Source organism: Mus caroli, chromosome 7, assembly GCF_900094665.2.
Source record: "Mus caroli chromosome 7, CAROLI_EIJ_v1.1, whole genome shotgun sequence".
NCBI lineage: Eukaryota > Metazoa > Chordata > Mammalia > Rodentia > Muridae > Mus > Mus caroli.
The window spans coordinates 18,272,272-18,282,635 of NC_034576.1; the positions used below are offsets into that span (position 1 = coordinate 18,272,272).

The window sequence follows — 10,364 nt, forward strand, 5'->3', positions numbered from 1 at the left end:
AAAAAAAAAAAAAAAAAAAAAAAAAAAAAAAAAAAAAAAAAAAAAAACAAACAAAAACCAAAAAAACAGCTGCGTCCTCTCTGGCCCATACTAGGACAGAATCTTAGGTGAGGCTAGCCTGGAACTTCTGATCCTTACTTTTCCACCTCCCGGGCGTGGGGATGACAGGCTTATGGTACCAGGCTCATGCAAACAACCCAGGGGTTCCAGTGCGCCAGGTAAGACCTCTACCACTGAGCTTCAAGCCCAACTGCCCAACCCTGGGTGTTATCTCAGCTTTCTCAAGGCTGAAACGTGGCACAGAGCCAAAAGCTTCAGGTAAAGGGGGCTGAGGAGCCCTTAAGGGAAGGATGGAGAGTCAGGGCCATGGGCTATGTAACAAGATGCAACCCTGTTTCAAAAAACAAAACAAAAAAGCTATACCAAACAACAAAACCCACATCGAGTCAGTGAGATGGCTCAGCTGGCAAAGTGCCCAGCACCAAGCCTGATGACCTGCCTTTTATCTGTGGAATCCACATGGTGGGAGGAGCTGCCGCCTCCAAGTTGCCCTCGGAAATCCATGCAAGCTACTGCAGCATGTTTCCTCACCCCACGGTTAAGTAAATAAACAAAATTAAAAAAAAAAAAAATTGAGCCAGGTGCAGTGGTGCACGCCTTTCTTTAATCCCAGCACTTGGGAGTCAGAGGCAGGCAGATTTCTGAGTTCGAGGCCAGCCTGGTCTACAGAGTGAGTTCCAGGACAGTCAGTGATACATACTGACAACCCAGTCTCAGAAAACAAAACAAAACAAAACAAAAACCAAGTTAAATCTTAAATTCTGGATGATTAAAAGAAAGGAGGAAGAGAAGAGGGAGGGAGAGAGGAAGGGAGGGAAGGTCTGAGGTGAGCAAGAGACACAGGCAAAGCCCTAAAGTGAAGAGAAGGGAAACAGAGGCCCATGGACTTGAAGGTCCCTCCCAGGAAATACACAGTACCTTGGAGGAGGGGCAACGTGGGGAATAACCTGCTTCCAATCTCCCTGGGAGATTGGAGCCAGCCAAGAATCTTTAGTGGAAGTGGGCCCTTTAAATCTAAGCTCCACCTTTGCTTAGAATGGTCTCTAGGAGAGTATTTATAAGGGGGTGTGCCTCCTCTCTGCTCCACAAAACTCCTGCTCCTGCCCTCTGACCTCACAGCCCCTGCTCCCCAGTCTGTCTCCAGTGCCCACAGCCACATTTAAGTGCCATGGACCTACCGCCCTTTGACCTATGGAAAGACTACTTTAACCTGAGCCAGGTGGTGATGGATATAATTCAGAGCCGGAAGCAAAGACAGGAGGGTGAGGTAGCTGAGAAGCCCAACTCCAGGCCCCAGGAGAAGAGTGAGCAGGGCCTGGAGGTCTACCTTGGATGTCTGCCTACCATATGCAACTTCTGCAAGCACAACGGGGAGTCTCGTCACGTCTACACCTCACACCAGCTGAAGACGCCTGAAGGGGTGGTTGTGTGTCCCATCCTGAGGCACTATGTGTGTCCTCTATGTGGAGCCACCGGCGACCAGGCTCATACACTCAAGTATTGTCCACTCAACAGCAGTCAGCAGTCTCTCTACCGACGCAGTGGACGAAACTCAGCTGGTCGCAGAGTCAAGCGATAATTGAGACCCTGTGAAGTACCTGTCACCCACAACCCACACCCTCCTGCTTCTGACCCTAGTCCCCTCTGCTCTGCTCACCCAGCCCGCTGGAGGTCCCTCGATCTCAACGTTCTCTGTGCCTTCAGGATCCTGAAACACTGGGAAATGCTGGCAGCCCAGACTGTGTGTCTCAGACATTCCTGGTACTGTGAGAACCTTCTCCATGGACCGTGTGAGTCTTGGTGGTTTCTTTTGGATTGTGAGGGCCTGGTGATGACTTCTCGGTTCCTCTCTAAAGATCCCTGGGGGTAGGGGGCTGCCCTTGGATTTGCTATCCTATAGAGTCCCAGTCAGTGTGCTCTGACAGGCCAGTCTTCAGGACCTGGGGACAGTGCCAGAGACTGATCCTCGTTGTCACTGCCAAGAAGTGGATGTCGGTACTGACTATGAGACCATCCATCTTCACCTTTTTCAGCATCTGCAGACTCAAACTTCTCCATGGACCATTCACGTTCAGCTCCTCAGTTCCTTGAATGTGGCCATGCCCATCAGGAATAAGAGGAAGGTTACAGGAACTAGAGGAGGGTTGGGACCCTCTGGGAAGGCTGCCAGACCTTTGTAACTTCACAGACTGCCTCGGGTGAGCGGAAGCCCACAGATTTCACTTCATCACTAACCGCGGTTCACTCTATTCCTGCCCCCAGCCCCAGTTGTTGATGGATCCCTTTCTCCCGGTGGGTGATTATCTCTCTTCCACTCATCCAATATTGTTGAGTGTGTTTCATCAGTGTGTGTCCCATGGTGAGAAGAGTCTGAGACCTCATGGGACTGATGACTGCTTAGATTTTAATTTTAGGGTCAGAGAAGAATGCCAGTTGGGTTTTATGCTATCTAGGAGGTTGGCTTGGAAATGGGATGAGGGTGGAGGAGGGGTGTCTGCTGCTGAATAAAGCGTTGTTAGTCTACTGTCTTTGAATTCCATTGCCCAAGTTAGTGGGCGGGTGCCTTTGGGTGCTGGGAGAGAAAAGCGCAAGAGGGAACTGAAGGGCTGCCTAAAACCCTGGGAACCATAAGAGGGGCAAGAGGGGGTCCAGAACTGCTGCCCAGACCTATCTCATATGTCTTCCAACACAAGTCGTCGGACTGGGAACAGGTTCCCAAATAATTCTCAACCTCCACCTAGACACTTTTTAAATTAAAAATAGGAAAAAAAAAGTGTGGAAAGGCAAGTTGTGGGTGTATGCCTTTAATCCCAGCATTCCGGAGGCAGAGACAGGTGAATCTCTCTTATCAATTCGAGGCCAGCCTGGTCTACAGAGTTGCAGGACAGTCAGGGCTACACAGAGAAACCCTGTCTTAAAAAGAGGGAGGAGGGCTGGAGGGAGGGGGTACAACATCCAGACAATAGTCAAATAATTCAAGGGAGTCCACTTTCTACCATGTGGGGACTGAACTCAGGTCACAAGCGCCCTTCACCCATTGGGCCATCTCAACAGTCCCTTGAGTCCTCCCTCCCTCCCTTCTCCTTTTTTTCCTCTTCACTGGAGATTGAACCTAGGGCTCTATAGCTCTGGACACCCATGGGTTCCCTTCCATCTTTTTTGGGGGAGGGGGGTTTTGAGACAGGGTTTCTCTGTGTAGCCCTGGCTGTCCTGGAACTCACTCTGTAGACCAGGCTGGCCTCGAACTCAGAAATCCACCTGCTTCTGCCTCCACCTCCATAGTGCTGGGATTAAAGGCGTGCGCCACCACGCCGGGGGGGTTCCCTTCCATTTTGTGAGACTAGGAACTACTAGGTCTGAGTTTTGATAGATTTTAAACTTTGGGTTCCCTATCACAAAACGGTTAGGGGAAAAAAAGTGTAAGTCAGCATCAGGGAGTAGCGGCACCCCTTTAATCCCAGCATTCGGGCATCAGAAGCAGGTGGACCCAGCTGCAAGATTCTCTCAACCACGGCACCAGCACCCACATGCATATACATAATTAAAACCCAATCTTAGGCCGGTGGTGATGTGGCTGGCCTTTAATCAGTCCCCAAACTCTTGAGGCAGGCCGATCTCCGTTGAGTTCGGGGTCATCCTCGACCACAGCGCTAGTTCCAGGACAATCAAGGTTACAAAAACAAAACCAAAAAAAAAAACAAAAACAAAAAACAAAAAACCCGTAACTCAAAAAGAAAAAGGAACCAACCACACACAAAAAACAGAATTTTTCTCCCTTTTATGTGTATGAGTGTTTTGCCTGCTTGTATGTTTGTCCACCACGTCCATGCCTGGTGCCAGCAGAGGGCACCAGGCTGGAGCTAAGGATGGTTATGAGCCCCGGCGTTTGGATACAGAGATCCTAACTCTGGTGTTCCCGGGAAAGATGGTAACTGCTGAGCTCCAGCCCTCCCTCTCTGCTTCGGGTCTTAATACAAATGTCATCTTTTCCTTATGTGTAATGTCCGCACATATCATGTCTTTTTTCTAGCCTCGCTGGTGGCTGCAGAGATATTATTGCTGCAAGTTCAATGCCAGCCTGGGATACTTAGTAAAATGCCCTCAGAAACAATTTTTTGGTATTGAACACAATTTGCCTTTTATGTGAGAGCTCATATGTAACTGTCGGAAAGATGAACGAAGTGCCGTTTACCCAATGACCTTGAAACTGCCGGCACTGAAAATTTTCACTCGGCCATCCGGCCATCCTGTTCATTCAAGCGGTGCTCGCGAATCACTCCTGCTCTGCGCTTTTCTAGGATCGCCATCCCCACCCTTCAAGAAATTCCTGCCTTTGAACTCCCTCTCCGAGCCATGACGTCAAATTGTGGACAGGGGGCCTCCCAGGCACCATTGGGAGGTTGCTGGGTTGCTATGGTTACCGCCTCTGCATGGGCGGGGAATATTTCCATGGTGCCCCGCCTCAATCCGTAGGAGGTAGTTTCCGAGTGGTCCTGCGCAGAGGAGGGATTGGGCGTGGGCAAGGTTTCCTAACACCCCCAGACCCCACCCACGCAGTTGTCATGGAAATGAAGCTCTTCTCCTCCCCTTTCTCAAAATAAGACTTTGCTTAGTAGGCTAGAGGACTACTCAAAGGGAAGAAACTCCGCTTGGTCCTAGCGCTCTCTCCAGCATCTCTATCTCTCTACTGCGCCCGCACTGGGATTTAGTCCTGGGTACCATCGCGGGCAAGTTGCCAGTGACACGCATGCGCGCTGTAGGTGTGCACATGCGCAATTGGGCACCAGAGCCCAGGGAACCTACTTCAGCGCTAAATGTGCGGCTGCGCAGCTGTGTCCTTCTGGTAAAGCAAGGCGACGGGAAGTTCTGCGCTTGCGCCGTGCTGGGAGGCACGGCTCGGAGAACGCAGCTCTGTCAGGGTATCTGGAGACCGCGTTCGCCCGGCGCGCATGCGTCTTGGCTCTCAATGCTACTGGGGGCGGGGCCCAGAGGGGGAGGGAGAAGTAGGGGGGAGGGAAGAGGCCGCAGAAGCCGAAGCCCTGACCCACCGGCAGGCAGGGGCTGCGGCGGCACGGTGAGTGACCCGCGGCCCAACTGGGGTCCCCATCCTCTGTGCTCCATCACTCTTCCTGGAGTCCAAAAAAGCCTCGGGGGTCCCCCCTCTTATCTCGGACCCCCGTTATCTCCACAACTCCCCTCCTTTCCCCGGCAATCCCAGCACCCCCATAATCCCTGCAGACCCTCAGCTTTAATATTTTGCCGTCTTAACTAGAAGGTTCCATTTCATCTTTATTCTTGGACATTCTCTCTCAGGAACCCTAGAACTGACACCCACTGCCCTGGGAGCCCCCAGCGCTCCCCTCTGATCTGGATGCCCCCTGTCTGCTGCATTGCCCAGTTGGCATCACTTCCCAGCATCATGCATGTTCGACCCCCTGGGCATCCCCGTTACTCTTGCCCTGTCCTGTTCTACTGCGCCCCCGTTCTCCTCTAACTCCTGCGGTGGCACCCTTTTCCCTTCCACTTTTGCTCATTTCCCTCCATCCTTCCAGACCGTCCGTCCCCCCAGTACCCATCAACTCCTCCGCGAGGCACTAGCGGCCGCGTGAAGCACAAGATGGGCACTGGGCGGGTGTCACCTACGAGGAAGCACCTCTGATTGCACTCAGCACCTCGCCGCTCCCATCACCACTTTTGCACAGGGGACCAGAGGAGCCCGTGTCGGGGCGACACGGGGACACCGAGCCACCGCCAGCGCTGTTCGCCCTTTGCCCGCAGAGCCGGCGCCCCCCATGCGCCAGGCAGCCGATCGGTGGCGTCTGGGGGCGCCATGGCCTCAGCGACCGCGGCGGCGGCGCCGGGCGAAGCGGAGGAGACCACCCGACTCCGCAAGCCGCGCTTCTCCTTCGAGGAGAACCAGATCCTGATCCGAGAGGTGCGCGCCCACTACCCTCAGCTCTACGGCGCGCAGAGCCGTCGGGTGAGCGTGGCCGAGCGGCGGCGAGTGTGGGACAGCATCGCCACCAAAATCAACGGCATCACCAGCTGGAAGCGCACGGGCCAGGAGGTTCAGAAGCGTTGGAACGACTTCAAGCGCCGCACCAAGGAGAAGCTGGCCCGCGTGCCGCATTCCACGCAGGGCGCGGGGCCCGCCGCTGAGGACGCCTTCTCTGCGGAGGAGGAGACTATTTTCGCCATCCTGGGACCGGGTGTGGCGGGGCCGGGGGCTGGCGCTGGGGCTGAGGAGTCCCGGGGAGCCGCCTCTTCACAGCCGCAGGCTTCGACCGCTAGTACACAACGGTATGTGTTGTCAGAGGACCGCAGGCAGGATCGACGGGCAGGTGAGTCCCAAAGCCAGTTTCTTTAACAACTACAAACAGTCCTGAAGCCTACAGTGCGTAGTTCACGCCCAGATCGGCCAGGCATGTTCACCACATCGGTGCTGTCAGTACCATTATGGAGCTGGGGCTTTAAGGTCAGAGAAAGGAAAGACTTAGATGTGGTGCCAACAGGCCTGTAATTCTCCTGCTTGGGAGTTGAAGGCAGAAGAAATGGGAGTTCAAGGCTAGCCTGAGCTAGAGGAGGCTTGGCTCAAAAGGGTGAGGAAGGGCCGGCTGGGGGATGCCCTGGTGGTTGAGTACTTCCCCAGCTTTCAGGGGTTCCAGGGTCAGATTTTGACTGCATAGACCCATATGGTAGCACATGATTTGGAGTCTCAACACCTGTGTTATCCTTAGGTGCATAGTGTGTTAGAGGCAAATCTGAGCTCTGTGAGATCCTGCCTTCCAAAAATAATATTGTAAAAAAAACAGAAAAGGAAGTGGATTGCCTCTGGTGGTTCTACAGCCACTTGGTGACCATCAGAGTCGTAGACATGGAACCGGTCCTGGGATGCCTGGCTCAGCTGGAATTGCAATTTCAGTAGGTGGGTGGGACTGGTAATTCCTCCCAGCTACTGTGGAATTCTGAGGTAGGAGAATCTGGGAGCCCAGTGCCTACCTTGGGCTGTATGCACTAAGTACCAGTGTCAGTTTTTTGGAGACCTTGCCGCAAACCAATGGTGAAAGGGCAGGTTAATAATGCTAGTAGGTCACTTGACCAGCGTGCCTGGGGCTCTAGAGTTTGTTCCAGACCTGAAAGTAAATGAACAGAGAGCTGGGGTGCGGGAAGAGTTCTGTGCAAGGCAGCGCCTAGAGGCAGAGTCCAGTCTGAGTGTTAGCCACATTATTGTCATCTCAGTAAATTCATGTATACTCACTTCTGAAAAGTGGGTTTCCCCCTAGGAGAGATCCTGTGAACACTGGGTGAAGTGACCCAGGCAAACTGCTTGCTCCAGCCTCTTGAGTGCATGGCTAGTTTAAGTAATGGTCACCAGTGGGCGGTCCATACTGCTTCACCACTGTAAACCAAGGCTTGGAGAAGTCTGGTGACTTCCTCAAGGTCATGCCGGCAGAGCTGCTGTGGAGACATCCCTCTCTTCAGCCTTCACTCTGGATTTCTTTGAGACGGGGTCTTACTATGTGCCCTAGGCTGGCTTTGAACCCACTGTGGAGGTGAGGATGACCTTGAACTTAAACTCCTCCTGCCTCCACCTCCTTAGTGTTGGCATTGCAAGAATGTTCTACCTTGCCTGGTTTATGCAGCACTGGGGATAGAACCCAGAGCTGCCCGCATGCTAGGCAAGCCTTCTTCCCACTAAGCTATGGTGATTTTCTCCATAGCTCTTCCCTTAGATGCCTGCCCTCTGCTGACACAAGTCAGGACTTGACACAGTTCTCTGGTGGAGAAAGAGTGACTCAGCCAGGCAGTGGTGGCAGTGCACGCCTTTAATCCCAGCACTTGGGAGGCAGAGGCAGGCAGAGTTCGAGGCCAGCCTGGTCTACAGAGTGAGTGCCAGGACGGCCAGGGCTACACAGAAAAACCCTGTCCAAAAAAAAAAAAAAAAAAAGTGACTCAAGGTAATACGCCTAGGGTGGTGAAGTCAGGGCCTGAGGGAGCCAGAAGGATATATATGACCCAGTCTTGGGGATGTGTAGAGGGCTGGCTTCTGGAAGGGGATGGTGTCAGAGCTGACACACACAGTATGGAGGAGGAAAGGCATGATGGCAGGAGACTCAAGGAAGTTTTGGTGAGGTTGGATTGGAACCAAAAGATTACAAGGAGAACTTTTTAAAATTATTTTAAGAGGTGATCAGAGAGATAAGCAGGAGCCAGACACGTGTTGTTATTGGGTAAAGGTGAAAGGCTTAGAGTGTGTGAGCCTTGGGTGGTGGTACATGCCACTAGTGAGGTAGAGGCGAGATCAGGACCTCACTGGGCCAGCCTGGGCTATATGAGAGCCAGTATCAAAAAATCTGTGTGCATGGAGAAGAAAGACATGCTCCGGGAGGCACTGAGAAAGGGGGGGGGGAGTGCCATAGGCATGATTCCAACAAGTGGTCTTCTTCTTTTTTATTTTAAGTAAAGTCTGAAGGTTTTTTAAAGTATAGAATAGAGTTTTATTCAGGGCATGGGGAAAGGAGTCAAGAGGGTAGTGGAGGTAGAGAAAGGCAGAGAGAAAGAGAGAGAGAGAGAGAGAGAGAGAGAGAAGAGTAGAAGAGGCCAGCCATGAGCACGTGGAGAAAGAGTGGGGAAGGGAATGGGGAAGGCACGGGAGGAGGAAAGCAAGAGAGGAACAACATGTCTGAAGTGTTTACTTACTGTGTGTGTGTGTGTGTGTGTGTGAGTGTGAGCGCACGTGAGCATGGGATCATAAGGAAAGTTTCAGTCCGAAGTCTCTCCACCATGGGTTCTCAGGAACGAAGTCAGTTTATCAGGTTTCCGCAGCAGCCATCTGTACATACGGAGCCACCTTAACCGGCCCCTTCGCTAGGGAGTTTATAGGATTCAGAAAGGTTCGTTTCCCTACCTGAAGTCACACAGCAAGCACACAGGGAGATGTTGAACAGAATCAGACGCCCAACTTCTAGTTGACTTGCACTTGCTGCCCATTAACTGCCCGGTTAATGGGGAGGACAGGATGCAGTCAACGGCCAGAAGCCCAACCTACATTCTCAATTTGATCTCTTTCTCTGAATCCAGAGCAATACATTGTCTGTTACATGTTCGTGTGTTGTGTGCATGCGTATAGGCATGCAGGCTTTCATGCATGTGTGGGTGTGCGAGCACACTTGCGGCACCCAGAGTCGCTGTTCAGAGTTGTTGGGAGCTGCTCTGTCTTACAGTCTCTTTTGAGGCAGGTTCGTTCAATCAAACCCAGAGCTCATTGATCTGGCTCCACCCCCAACCCCCACCCTCACCCCCAGTCAGCTGGCCGTGGGGATTTCCATATCTGCCTTCCAGGGCTGGAATTACAGACTTGCTGCCATTCCTGCCTATCTCATATGTGGCTTAAGTTCTGGCCCTCACGGTTCCATTGACTTACCCCCTGAACTCCAACTTGCTTACTTAGAAGTTGTTACGAAGTGTTTTAATGTCTATTGAGATCCTCTTCCTGGGGATGGATACAGAGATACAGTGGAGGACGAGACAAATTCCTTCCCCTTAGGGAGCTGATGCAGTTGGGGGATACATGCCACAAATAGTCAGAACACTACACATAATGCCATATAGATAATAACTATTAACAGGAGAAACAATGCCTACTGAAAGGGACACCAGGCAAAGGCAGCTCACACTGAAAGCTTAGTGCTCATGAGGTTGAAGAAAGCAGCTCTTGAGTTTGAGGCTAGCCCGGGATGCATAGAGAGCCCCTGTGCCCAGGGTAGTTATGAGTGATAATGTTTTGTACAGTGAGGAGAGTCAGGGAGGGCTTTCCTGGAGGTGGTGAATTCAAGCTGCAGCTTACATTCAGAGGTTGAGCCTAGTGGATATCTGAGGGGAGCTTGAGCGTGGCAGTTAGAGAGAACCACAAGGTAAAGGCCCTGAGGCAAGCTTGTCCTCAACCACCTGGTCTCTCTATGTAGGCCTGGCTGTCCTGGAACGCACTATGTAAACCAGGCTGGCCTTGAACTCGCAGAGATCCACTGCCTCTGACTCTTGAGTGCTGAGATTAAGCCTGTCCCATAGCACCCAGCCTACCTGACCACTTAATACTGAGTAAAACTTACAAAACGGAAGTTGTTGTCATCAAAGGAGAGGAGCGGCTGGCTTGCATCTTTGCTGGCACTGGGAACTGAACTAAGGGGTCACTTATTTCTGACGCAATATTTAAAGGATATGACAGCCACACACGGTGGCACATAGCCATAGTTCCCTGAGTCTTTTTTTTTTTTTTTTTTTTTTTTTTTTTTTTTTTTTTTTTT

The 10,364-nt window shown here is 52.0% G+C and overlaps 2 protein-coding genes across 2 annotated transcripts in view; both read left to right on the plus strand.

The window, feature by feature from the left end:
• Positions 1 to 1,153: 1,153 nt before the first annotated feature.
• Nanos2 (nanos C2HC-type zinc finger 2) lies at positions 1,154 to 2,584 on the plus strand. The gene has a single exon (XM_021169186.1). The coding sequence runs from the start codon at positions 1,229 to 1,231 to the stop codon at positions 1,637 to 1,639; it is 411 nt and encodes a 136-aa protein (XP_021024845.1). The 5' UTR covers positions 1,154 to 1,228; the 3' UTR covers positions 1,640 to 2,584.
• Positions 2,585 to 5,025: 2,441 nt separating this feature from the next.
• Mypop (Myb related transcription factor, partner of profilin) overlaps positions 5,026 to 10,364 on the plus strand; it is a 10,634-nt gene continuing 5,295 nt past the window's right edge. Inside the window, exons 1-2 of the mRNA XM_021167835.1 lie at positions 5,026 to 5,134; positions 5,613 to 6,401. Coding sequence (XP_021023494.1) covers positions 5,891 to 6,401 — 511 coding nt within the window. The 5' untranslated portion in view covers positions 5,026 to 5,134; positions 5,613 to 5,890. The remainder of the gene's footprint in view (positions 5,135 to 5,612; positions 6,402 to 10,364) is intronic.

Bases quoted from the DNA above. Each gene is read 5' to 3' on its own strand.
- Nanos2 (XM_021169186.1), top strand. From the start codon at position 1,229: ATGGACCTACCGCCCTTTGACCTATGGAAAGACTACTTTAACCTGAGC.